The 13430-nt window shown below is 39.2% G+C and overlaps 1 protein-coding gene and 1 pseudogene across 1 annotated transcript; one reads left to right on the top strand and one right to left on the bottom strand.

The window, feature by feature from the left end:
• Nucleotides 1-5229: 5229 nt before the first annotated feature.
• Nucleotides 5230-6754, bottom strand: LOC122665898 (increased DNA methylation 1-like). Its single transcript, XM_043862029.1, has 4 exons — nucleotides 6629-6754; nucleotides 6328-6544; nucleotides 6082-6279; nucleotides 5230-5936 (listed from the first exon to the last, which is right to left on the bottom strand). Exons 1-4 carry the CDS (start codon nucleotides 6752-6754, stop codon nucleotides 5230-5232), a joined length of 1248 nt encoding a protein of 415 aa, XP_043717964.1.
• Nucleotides 6755-7322: 568 nt separating this feature from the next.
• LOC122665899 lies at nucleotides 7323-8525 on the top strand (annotated as a pseudogene).
• Nucleotides 8526-13430: the final 4905 nt, after the last annotated feature.

The raw sequence follows: 13430 nt of genomic DNA on the forward strand, positions 1-13430 counted from the left end.
TCCGAACAATTGGGTTGCATGTGCAGCGCTAGAGGTGAGGTGGTGCGTATTTACCGCCTTACCCCTGCCCGAAGCCTAGCTGCCCGGATTGATAGGAGCCAAATCCAACACCAAACACATTTCCATAAAATACGGAGATATGAGGCTTGTAATATAATTCTACCAAAATATATATATATATATATATTTTTTTATCGAAGATGATTCCAAGTTTTCCGCCACCCATGAAGGAGGGTTCACCTACCATCCTATGGTCTTAATTACTCTCCTTACAATTTTTGGGTAGAAAATGCCCCTCCCACTTTTTGATGCCATACTAAAGGAAGTGACACCCATGGTAGAGGAATTCCTCCTTCAATGTGGGTGAAGGGAAACTCTTTCCTTAAAGTATTACTATTAGATGTTTTTTTGTTTTGTTAGAAGAATTACTATTTGATTGCAGTACAACTCAAAAGAGAGGTTGACAGCCATTACAAATTTTGCACCATGCAATGCATGCACCCAATGATTCAGTTTTTTAAATTAATTGGCACTTAAATGAAAAAGAAACGTGAGAGATGGTTGACGGAAAATTAATTTTCCATCAATGATACAATTATTAAATAATAATTAATTGACACTTAAATTAGGTTGGGTGCCGTGCGGACTAGGATCCTCTATAATACCGGCGGGACAGCAGTGCACATTCGATGGCACAGCAGAGGCCAGGTGGCACACATGGCACACATGGCCTCTGCTGTACCGTCGGATGTGCACTGTCGCCCCGCCGGTATTATAGAGGATTTTATCATGTGCGAACATGCCCATCTTCTTAAACAAGTAAAGGGAATAAGAACGCCCCCTGCATCCAGACATATGGGCGTGCGAAATGACAATCGTAGCTCATGAATTTCTGGTTTTTCATGGAGGTGTGGTAGTCCTTTCTTGCACCTCTGTTTCTGGGCGTAGGGACAGTATACTGCACGCACCCAGGAAATGTTCTTTCTCCTAATAAATAATTACAAATATTGAAAATCTCTGTTTAACAAAAAAAAAAAACTTCAGAGGTATCAACCGTCTCATCTTGTATATATTATAAAACCATCTACAATCGTAGAAGATCAGAAATTGAATTTTGTTTTGGCGTAGGACATGGAAGTAGCAAATCCAATAATGCCATTCTACCCTATCAAGGGTACATTGATTATAAAATAATTTAAAACCTCTAACTGTTTGCAATTAACAGGGACAACTAATGACAAGGGTGCATTTGCTAATATTTTTAAAAAATAAGGAAGCATGAGTAATTATCCAAAACTAACGAATGTTTTTATAATTACGTGATACCTCAGAAGAGGTACATGTAAATTTCCCTTTATCTTTATTTTGTGGTGTATTGGAGGATAAAATGGCAAGCTGAATTGTGCAAAGCACTATAACTTGGTTTGTAGGGAAAAGAGGAATCCATTTAGTGATAGTTATGTACAAAGTGGAGTTATGGTTTATGCTTAAATCATTAGAAGAAAAATCAAATATGAGAAGGAAATGGAGGGAAAAAAGGAATCCATTCTTCATGAAGGTTCAATCTGGTGAGAAGGAAATGAGGGGAAATTGAAATAAATATAATAAAGAAAAAAAATTAATCATGATTACTGAAAATGTTCCCAAATATGAGAATTTTTATTTTTTTTATTTTTTTTTATTTTTGTAGAAATTAGCACTTCAACGCAACCAAAGCAAAAATTTATCGATCAACCCGAAATCTCTAACAAATTTAAAAGTAGAAGCAGCCAAATGATGAGCATTTTAGACATCTCTTGAGGCCAAAAACAAAAAGAAATAACTAAAATGCTGCAACACACTCGCTGTGTTTGGTATGCATTCTTCAAATGTAGTACTCTAGGTCAATTTCGTATTTTCGGATGATAAAAATATTTATTTTTTATTATCCGAGAATGCAAAATCAACCTAGAATGCATTCCAAGAATGCATACCAAACATAGCCCTAATCTCCACCAAAATGTTCCGAGTCCTACATTCCATCTCAACAAGATTAAAGAAGATTCTTATTAGAATCAAAGAAAGCATATCCCATCAATGAGTAAATGGAAAATGATTGTGCCATTAAAGGCAGGACACTCTTGAGAAATATTTCCTGAATTGTTCACTCAGCCCCGACCCTCTTAACCATATAGGAAAATTAAAAATTTTAAATATATATCCTTAATTAGGCCTAAAAAAATTTCCCTATTCAAATCCATATACTTTGGCTGAAAATTGATTAAATAGTATTACTATGTTTAGTAAGATGATGAGTAGAAAGGTTTTCATTTTACTTTTAGTTTACTGTACTTCACTTTACGTACAACCAAAGGAATAATACGAAAAGAATAATAACTTCCTTCAACTATATGTAGTTAAATTATAATTAATGTAGTACAATTATAGAGTCTGTAGTTGCTAATTTTAGTTAAAATCATAAATGATATATTACAAGTATTGAGTGTTATTGGTGAAACTTGATTTCAACTTAATTCAAGAAGTACTAGTTAGTTTTGGGAGTCAATTATAGAGGGGGGAATTTTGTACTTTTGTGGATTAGGATTTCTCTATTTTGTACTGCACGAAATGCTATATATAGGAGTTATCTCGTAAAAAGTTGAGTGTGAGGGTTTTATATTTCTTCATCAAAATAGTTGAAGACTGGAAGCTCTAGTTATTGTTTGGTCGTAGACATAGACCATCTTGGGTGAACCATGTAAATCTTGTGTTATGTGTGTGTGTGATCCTCTTTCATTTTTCTTTTGCAAATCACTATTCTGTTGCGTTATTAATTCTTAACATAGAGTTATAGTACTTTTTTTTTTGGTAACCAAGACTTACTTAAAGACTATAAAAGCGAAGTTGGAGGATTGCTGCGTTATTAATTCTTAACATAGAGTTATAGTATTTTTTTTTTTTTTTTGGGGTAACCAAGAGTTAGTACTTCAATTCTAAGCTTTTTTATTTGGTAAATCTTCAATTCTAAACTTAAAGACTATAAAAGCGAAGTTGGAGGATAAGAAACCCTTAAAACCATGAATACTAACAGCTTGATGAAGCACATAGAGCTTAATTCACAACAATAGCCTTCTACCTAAAGTCTACCTCTTTTTTTTTTTTTTTTTTTTTGGTGTAGTTGTCAAGGGCTTATTGGCCATCAAGGCCCTACAAGGAGGCAAGAGGAGACATGGGCTCCATTTCTTAGAAAGCAAGTAAATGTGGACTTAGTGTCGTTAAAGACACTTGAACCACTGATCAAGCTCGTGACGCAATTCTCCCAAGGGAGTAGCGAACCACCAGGGCAAGCCCTGGAGTCTAGCTAGATATCACACAAAAGGGAATTGAAATTGAGTTAGTTAAATCATAATTGATATGGTACAAGTATAGAGTCATACTACTTCAATTCCAACCTTAATTAAAGACTGTAAAAGCTGAGCTGGAAAACATGAAGATCTACAAACTATGAATACTAACAAGTTGGTTGCGAGTGAGCCTTTACTTAATATTGGTCAAAATTTTAGTAAGGCTACAACGGAGGAAATGGTGATTAGAGCTACCGGATGTTTTTCTTACTGATACGGGTAAAATATTTCCACCACTCACAACGCGACACATAGATATATGAAATTGGAAACATGACCTAGTATACCTCCATCTTATTCATACTCAGGATAGGAAACTAAGGAATCCTGCACTACGCTGCTTGAAGAGATCTATTATAACAAGAATCCAGCTCCCTAGTAAGGGAAGGAATCCTCACACAGCACAGAAATTAGGAACTTTCCATAACTGGACACTCCAAGCTTAATCCGTCTCTTAAAAGGAAATTACTATCTTAGAAAGACGCTGTATCCAAGAGGGAGCAAGGTACGTTCAATAACCCCAATTACTCTAGCCTCTTGTGATCTAGCCCTGTAGTTCCTTTTAGTTGCTAGAAAACTGACTTAGGCATCGGAGAATCCTCGCCGGAGTCCGCTTAGACCCTCTGACAGTGTTCTGTTCTTTGAGATCCACAGGTTCATCAACCATCGTAGCTCATGTCAGCCAAAAGACAGTTTTCTGCTGCAACACCTACCTCACCTAATCTTAGAAGTGTCTTTGCCAACATCTTTCGGCAATTTGCTAGCTAGGCAAAAAATTAACAATCATATATATGTTTAATGGTAAACATGGTGATCTTGATTATATATATCCGGAGGATCAGAGTTGAGGCTATGAACTCCCTCAATCTTCATCTCTGCAGGAGAAGTGTAACCTTATTGGGATCAGTTGCTTTTTCCCTTTTCGATTCTAATAAATTAATGGATTTTTTTTTTCTTGTGCAGGAGGGGAAATTAAAAAGAGAAGGCGAGCTGCTTAAAGGCAAGAGGCCAAGGCAATCGAATTGATGGCAGGGATAGATCAATAAGGCTAATAACGAGTGTGATTTTACTAAGAACCATAAAATCCGAGCCGGGCAACAGTTATTTTTACGATCTATATACGCAACAGCTGGTGGCTTTTGAGTAGACCATCACTTTTGGAGCATTTCTCTTGGAGGCAACTGGTAGAGAAAATGAACCAGAAGGCATTATAGGGACATGCTCATTTAATTCAAGAAACAAAGCACCAATGAATGGAATCTGGATTTGGTTCTTCAGTCAAGACTCTCTGGACAGAGCTCTGCTTCCATTTCAGAGACAAAGTAGGCCAGATACTGGTGAACTAGAAGGGCTTATAACCATGGAACCTTTCTGGAGATCCTGACCTGACCTTCCTTGATTTATAATAAAAATCAGGAAGGAGAAGTCACCTAGAAATCTTTCTGAGAAAAACAGTTATGATTTCCAGTGATCAACTCTGTTTTAGGTGCACGTTGGTACGCCTGATTGCAGGTGAAGTCAAGAAACTAGTCAGAAACTTGTATATATCTATCAAAAATTCAAGTATCTATTTTCAGAAACTGATAATTAATTTCCAAAGAAAAGGAAAGAACATTGGAATTTGTGTATATCACTGTATTTTAACAATCTATTGACAATATATCACCCTAGTTATACATTAACTCAAGAATTTTTATACTAGGATACGTTATGAGGTTTGACTCTAATCAGGCATGAAACCTTATCAATTGGACAGGATTTAAATCCAGTCTAGAAATTCTTGAAAGAATATCAGAAGCTACTCAGAGCTCCAATACAAAAACATCCTCTTAGACTATGTTTATACTCACAAGTGATTGCTGGACACAGGCTTGCCTATGCAAATTAGTACCCTGAAGAGAGTTGGCTCTATTGGCTTGTTAGAACAGTTATAGGACTGCAATTGCTTCACTTCACTTAGTTCAATTTGATCTTCTTGAGCCATTTCAAAATCAATGCACTCATAACCTTGGTTTGTTGAAGACATCTTCCTTAACAATTTCTGACACATGACAGTGTCCTCGAAAAGCACGATATTATACTCTATGTACTTCAATCTTTCTGAGTTTGTCATCTTTGAGAATCCAAAGTAAGTGGTCCACATGTTCAGCCTTTCATCAGTAGCAGGCAAAACCAGCCTTTCCACTCCTAGTTCTATGAGTTTCTTCTCAAGCTCATTCATAAGAAGATGGCACATCCCTTTTTGACGATATTGAGAATGAGTAGCAATGAAGGGTACTTCAGCAACCTTCTCATCGTGGATTCTAACGGTAGCCACAGAGATCAGTTCACCTCCTTGCTGCAGAAGCACAGTGAAGAACCCTAGATAATTTAGCCAGTTTAGCTCTGACCACTTGCTGAATATTAAATCTTCTATTAGATCACTGTTTGTAAGAGGTTCATTAATTGGATCAAAATATTCATGCATTATACGTAGTGCAACATTCAGCTTTCTGTGGCATTCTGTCCTAACCTGATCAGCAACAGATGATACCTCAGGATCACCCCCCTTCCCTATCATCTTTAATAGATGATTTCAAAATAACCCAAGACAAATTATTAGCACCCACAGGAAATGATTTGCCCATTATTTCATGGAGACCTATAAATATCTCTTCGCATTTTTTGGTGCAAAACCATTTTCCTTTTGGTTCATGACCTTCCAGCTTAATAGCCAATCCTCTTTCTTTAAAACACCCAATATGATAATCCCTTCTACATTGATCACAATGCAGAACCATTGCTGCTATGAACTCCCCAACATTTCCACTTAATGCGCTTGATTGACCACATAAGCCACATCTACATGATGGGCAGAACCATTTTCCTTCAGGCAGATCCCTTAGACCAAGGCAGCCTGGATGGAAGGCAGAAGGGCATAGATCACATAATAATAATAATTCACCTTCACTGTAACAGATAGAGCATTTGTCATCACTCTGGTACTGAGGTAGACAACTCCTGATTCTCTCGTGTGTCTTAAGTTTGGGGGTCATACACTTGTGTAACATTTGCGTCTTGCACTCTAACAAAGATCTTCCATCTTCTAAAACAATACTAGCAGCAGACCTACGATAAGTGCTGCCAGCATGAGCTTCAAACCCACTTAGAGTGAACACCTTCTGACAACAATCGCAACTGATCCCATCACAAGTTATCTTCCTTCCTTTCATTCACCGGCGGCCTTTTCTGCCGACATAGTATACCTTTGCATTTAGCAGCACTGCATTCTCGTCTATGAGCAAAGACAGAATAGATCGAGGTCTGCGGCGAGGAGTCGTCAATTTCCCAATGTGCCCATGCTCTGGTACAACTACTGTAGAACTGTTCATAATAATTTGTGATATAAGAGAGTCAGAAATAAAAAGAAAAAACCAAAGCATAATGGGCATTCTCCTAAGGACATAACACTATATATGGGGCTTGTTATCAAAAGGGTTCTAGGAGACCCTGCATGCATCTTAATGGAATGATAAGTTAATTTTTGCTTCTTTTTCTTTCAGAATTAAGAGATTTCCACAAGATATGGATTGCACATGACATTACAGAAATAGACAAAGCTCCAATTACTGGACTAGATAAAGCCTTTTCTTGATTGCATAGATTTCAATAATTTTTTTTTTGTTATTTCTACATTGTCTGTGTCCTTGCTAAAACTTTTAAGACGTTGAATACATTATAAGGAAAATAAAATCTGTGGAGTTTTTGTTTTGGAAGAAGGATTGTAAATCAAGGGCATGTTGGTTAGTTGGTAGGGGTCGGCTTAGGCCTAGAAAGGTATCAACATTCATTCAGGTTCTAATGAATAAATAATGGTTGCAGAAATTTAACTAATAGAATGCTTCCTAATGTGAAGAAAAACAACAAATAACTTTGAAAAGTATGTCTCAAGGATGATGTATGAGGTTGAGAAAGGGAAAAGGTGAAGAAGTTTCAGGTGCTAGGAGAAAGGTAAGCTCATGGGTTAGTCCAAAAGTATAAAGAGTGATTGCAGATAAAGATATAATGATATGGCAATATATATATAGCTGCATTTATAGAATTCTTCGTAAAGGCCAATGGATACATGTATATCAATAAAAGGAAACAGAAGACGCCATTAGAAAGAAGAAATCAAAGGTTTGTTTCAGTTTTAACATGAATTCTTGGTGAAAGAAACCTCACTACCAATTGAAATGTGTTGTGAATGTAGTAGTAGTACCTGGTGATTGCAGAGGAAGCGAGATCAACAACATGAGTTGTGGGGGAGAGAGAATCGCCTGAGAATGAACCTAGAGCACGCAGAGTGTTCGTGCTTTGCTCGCAGAGTGTTTGTGCTTTGCTTCTGCCTGCACACAGAGTGGAGTCCTCGTTAGCAATCAATCCTCACAATAAGTAGGCCCTTCACTCACTAGTCACTCCTGCGCTTCTCACCTGTCATCCAACCCTTCTCTCTCTCACCTTTTAAATGCTCTTCCTTGACTTCCTCTCCCTTCTCGCCACTTAAATACCAACCCTTCCCCTCTCCTCTGATCTCAAACATCAACGAAACCAGAGAGCACAAACCCAAGAAAAAAAAATGAATACCTTCAACTTCTTAAGCGTTTTAATGATGGTGCTTCTACTCGCCCAGATTCCGGTGGACCTTTTGATGCCGAACGAAAGAACACCAATAACAACAAGGGTGATGGAAATAATGGAGGGGTGGGAAGTTTCTTCGGTCCTGGCAGTGGAGGATTTGGGATTCCAGGGTTCAGTAACGGGTGGGGAAACGGTGGTATCGGCGGCGGAGGTTACGGTGCCGGCGATGGCGGTCCCATTGGGGGTTACTCTTAAGGGTGGCGTTATACGCCCCACAGTGGTGTGCAAGGAACGAGGACCATGTTACAAGAAGAAGCTCACGTGCCCAGCAAAGTGTTTCACCTCCTACAGCCACTCTGGCAAGAACTACGGCAGTGGCGGTGGTGGTGGTGGTGGTGGTGGTTGCACCATCGCTGCAAGAAGAAGTGTACTGCTTGCTTACCGTTAAAACAAAGGGTAAAAAAGGAAAACTTACTAGTCACTGGAACGGCGGTTTTCCGGTTGCCGGTAAACCGGATATCTTTATCCTTTTCGCGGATTTGAGGAGAGGAAAATAAATTTTGAACGAAGGCAGGTCGGGTTTCGGCAAACGAGAGGTGAGAGACGAAGATGGATTAAAACAAGAGATTAAAACTTCTGACAGTTGGATGTATAGCTGGCCAGCTGTAATGATCTTAGGGGGTGTTGTATCGTCTAGCTCGCCAAAATAACTAACCCAAAGTAATAATACTACATTCGTATATCAATGCATTCAAAAATCACAAATATAAAAAACGGAGATGCATACCATTCATCGACTCATGTTGTGTGACAATATCTTTATTCCCACTAAGTATGCATCTTCGAAGTAGTGATACTCGAACAAACATAGTGGAAATTCTAGGTTTCTCCCTCCAAAAATTTCTCTCAGTGATGAAACGTAACACAAAAGGATTTCTATTTAGAGTAAAACTCTAATCTCCAAGTTATTAGTCAATAGATTTTCTTAATAAATTTAATTACTATATTGAGATACTTGGGCAATAAGTTATGGTCTTGTGGTGTGGGCCCCACACACCATTGCCTAAAAATATGTATAGGATGATATCAATGTCAAATAACCTTAAACTGATATTATTATGATTCTAATTTGAAGCGCTATCTCTAATACTAAAGAGTTCGTGCGGTAGGTTCCCCAATTCACTAAAGCTGCCACAAGATTGGTTAGATGGATTTCCCCTCTGATGGTGCGAGTCATGGCAATCCAGGAACAGCAGGTATTGGAGGTGTTTGCAGATTGCCCAATTCAAGTTTCGTTTGTGGATTTGCTCAAGGTATTGGTTGTAATTTTGCAATTTGTTGCACTCTTCAGATGGCTTTAAGTTTGGGTATTTCGAAGATCATTGTGGAAAGCAATAATCATCTAGTTGTGAACATACTTCAATATCGCTCTCAGGCCATTCCTTGGAAAATTGCTACCATTATCAACGATTATATTACAGGCAGGGTATTGTCTGAGGCTTTCAAGAATGTTCTCTTCCTTCACACTCTTAGAAAAGCTAATTCTGTGGCAGATAGATTGGTGGTTGTTGGTGCTTCTGTTTAAGCTGATCTTGTTCGGTTTCATTCTCTCCTTCCCCCCTCCTCTTTATTCATTTTGCCTTGTATGCAAACTTTTTTGGAATTTTGTTTCAACGTTAATAAATTCTCTTTATCAAAAAAGATATATATTATTATGATTCTAAAACATGAAATAAATTATAAAATAATTTTAAAAATTAAAATATTCATAAGAAACCGTAATATGAAAATCTACCTATTACATGAAAAAAAAATATCTAAGAAAACAATTAACCTTTTGCCTTTCTTCTTTCTTACCCTAATGTGATACCATAGCAGAAAGAGAAAATATAGCATGTGCATTAAATATTAAGGGAAATTATTCACTTAAATGGGAAAATATATCTACTGCATGCAAAGGCCACGTTGCAAGAGGCAGAAATGGGAGGGCTCAAAACGTGAATAGGATTCGCAATTTCGCATGGGAAGCTCCAAGGAATTATTTAAATAAAAAAAACTGTGTTTCCTGTCTCGTTGCGAGTTCGATTCCACTGCACGTACCAATAGGTGAATGTACATGTGAGAGCCAACCATCTATCCTAATTTTACCATTTACAAGGGGAGGAGGGGTTTTATGAAAATAAAATTAAAATGTGATTGACTCTGAGATGTACGAGCACCTATTAATTGGTACGTGCAGTTGAACCATTCTCGTAGCAAAGACTATATGCAGGCAAGCAAGAGCCAATGAGAGTATCCTATCGGTTCAATCAAATAGGGAGGGAGGGAGAGTAGTTATTTTATGGGGGAGACGAGAGAAATAGAGAGGATGCATTAGGGCAAGCCTGGATAGGAAACATTCTACCTAAAAAAAAAAATAGTCATCTCGTATAGGGCGTTAGAACGAATCTCATAATGAGTTATGAAGAAAAAAACTAGAGTTAAATACACATGCCCCTAAAATCATCCCAATATTCTGCATGCCCCCTAATCTTAACGGCATGGACTTAAATGGGATTAATTTGAAAATAGGGAGTGTCTGTGGAATTTTCAAGGGATGTATATGAAATTATCAGAATCTTAAGGAGGGAATGCGACATATTGGGATGATTTAGGGGGTGCATGCATATTTAACCCTATTTAATATGATTTATGGGAAAGTGTATCCCACAACACCATGGAGAATCTCCTACACAACATCAATGGCAACATGAGGCCGGAATGGTAGAGTCTACATAGGATCCACATAATTTGTCACACCCCTATCCCGACAAGGGATAGAATACAATATCAGGGTATGATTGGGGTGACACGCGTCATCCCACCTCATCGCCAGGATCTCGATGCAGTGGCCAACTCACAGTCATAAACCAATATTAAAATACAATAATATCAGAGTACGAAAGACAAAGGAATATTACATTCCAAGACAGGTCAGAGTTTGCGAAAGCGTAAATGAAATGATTATATGATGTTCATTGGCTAATGATAATAAGTAACATAGTTACAAAATTCCTATGACCATCAAGTAGCTACCAAAAAGGTAAAACATAAAAGTTTATACAAAGCACAATGCTCTAAAATAATAATAAAACGGGAACGATCCCAAGTAACAGTACAACCCGTAGGCACAATCATCATGGGCAACCATCGCCATGATCCTCAGTCACGGTCTCTGGCTCCACAGTAATCATCTGCATCCAAATCTAAAAAGAATGTGTACACGGGGGTTAGCTCCACCGAGCTAGTGAGAGAGAAAAGGGGATGCACAATCACACAATCATTTATGGTCCATGGTGCATGCTATTATTAATTCATTTACCACCTAACACACAATGCTAAGTCAATGGGTATATGCTACTGCAATAACTCGGGAAGACAACATTGTGGATCCTTCCATTCTCACCACAATGCAACCTCAATTATTACTATGGAGCCCGCACGGTCGTAGTCATCACCACCCGAGGCGGACCCGATAATCATTACTACCCCGGCCGCCTCTCTAACTCTCCACAGCAGCAGTGCTCGCTACCCAACACCTAAACCCCCGTTGGTAAGGGTCGTAGCATAGGGAACGAGCCTAACCACGATATACTACATGAATCCTATCGTGTTGAGAGGTACATCCGGGTGTGTCAACGTCCCATTCCATCTAACACCGGTACAGACAACACGGCGCATACGAGCAAGAATGAGATGCAATATACAATTCCACGTACACGGGGTTCCGGTGCAGTACTTCCCAGACCGTAACCCAACACAAATCCATATCATCCAAATCATCATCATCGAATAAGAATAAATGCAAATATGCAATCATGCTTGAATGATAATGTCACAATATAATTCATAAATGCATGAATAAGCAATAGTAAACAAGCTCAAACAGTCACCCAAACCCACTCACCAATTACTTCAAATGGAATTTGTATAAGCGCAACGATTCCCGCTCAAAATCACTCCATTGCACATATGTTGGCGCCTATGGAAGTGAATAAGAGTGTGAGAGAGTGTAGGGAGGCCTCATAGAGAAACCCCACAGTTTACATAAGTTATAAGCCTTAAAGCGCACGGAGGCAACGTCGGACTCGCGAGCTTGCCTCCGACCTTCCTGCGAGCTTAGGCCACATCGGAGGCAAACATCGGACTCACGCAGCTTGCCTCCGACCTTGCCTCCGACCTTCCCTGCGAGCTCGGGACACCTCGGAGGCAAACATCGGACTCACGCAGTCTTGCCTCCGATGCAACCCAAGTGTGATTTCAAGGTCTTTAAAAGCCCAGGGTTGTCCCATTTGGTTCTCTAAGCCTCAAGGGACAAGGGAGGGGTGTCTTGGAGTCTATTTGGGTCTTAGAAACACCCAACATTCAAAGATTTAAGGGGGTTTAAAGGATTAAAAGCTCAAAAATCCAGATTTGGGGTTTTCTTTGGTGGTTGAAGCTTTAGAATCAAATAGATTCAGCAAGAGGTCAAAATAGAGGTCTTTATAGGATTGTAATGAAAATGGGATAGCATCCTACAAGGGGAAACTACACATGGCTCGAGCTAACCCTTTGGGTTTCCAAAAAAAGAAATCCCCATCTTGGGGCTGCAACCAACGAACCACCCAAGCTCAAACGAGCAAGGGGGAAGAGAGAAAAATGGGGGAAAAGGGCACTTGGCTTACCTGGTTTGAGGTACACACGATGTACCCTCTTTAAAGCTCCAAACCCAGCAGCCATTTCCTTCTTCTTCTTCCCTTCCTTCTCCTTCTTCTCCTCCTTGCCGCCTCCTCTCTTCAAAGCTCTCCTCTCCTTTCACGATTAGGTTAGGAAAGAAAAAGAGAATAAGGAATAGTACTACCCATCTCTCTCATATAAAAATCACCTTTATTGGCCTATTTGGATAAGGCCTCATAAATGTAGGCTAGGGTCTGTTTGGATAGGGTCAAACAACCATCCATCCCTACACAAGCTCTAAAAATCCTAACTTGGGCCCCAAGACCCACATAAGGTCAAGTTAATAAAAAGGGGTAAGGGTAGGGTCAAACATGGCAGGACACCAATAGTACCTTAGCCACAGGGTCTCACCCACAAGGGTCCTTGTCAGCAGCATTGGATGCAGGGTCGGAGGCAACCAGTAACCTTGCCTCCGATGCGAGTAGGAAGGTGGTTCCCACCATAAGAGGTCAGGGCCTTTGGACCACACTTCGAGGGCTTTGAGAGGGCAGTAAGCACACAACAAATTTGGTCAACTACTTACCCCTGACATGTCAAGGTGCAACCTCCGTGGTCCCGACTAGTTTCCACAGGCAAACTCGTACTATGGTCAATAATTTTATAGCTGGGTTTGACCACCAGTGAGAACAACTCACCAGCATATGTGGCAGTGATAACTACACGTCACGGGGAAGAATTAATAATTAATTATAC

Source organism: Telopea speciosissima, chromosome 6 (genome assembly GCF_018873765.1).
Source record: "Telopea speciosissima isolate NSW1024214 ecotype Mountain lineage chromosome 6, Tspe_v1, whole genome shotgun sequence".
Lineage (NCBI taxonomy): Eukaryota > Viridiplantae > Streptophyta > Magnoliopsida > Proteales > Proteaceae > Telopea > Telopea speciosissima.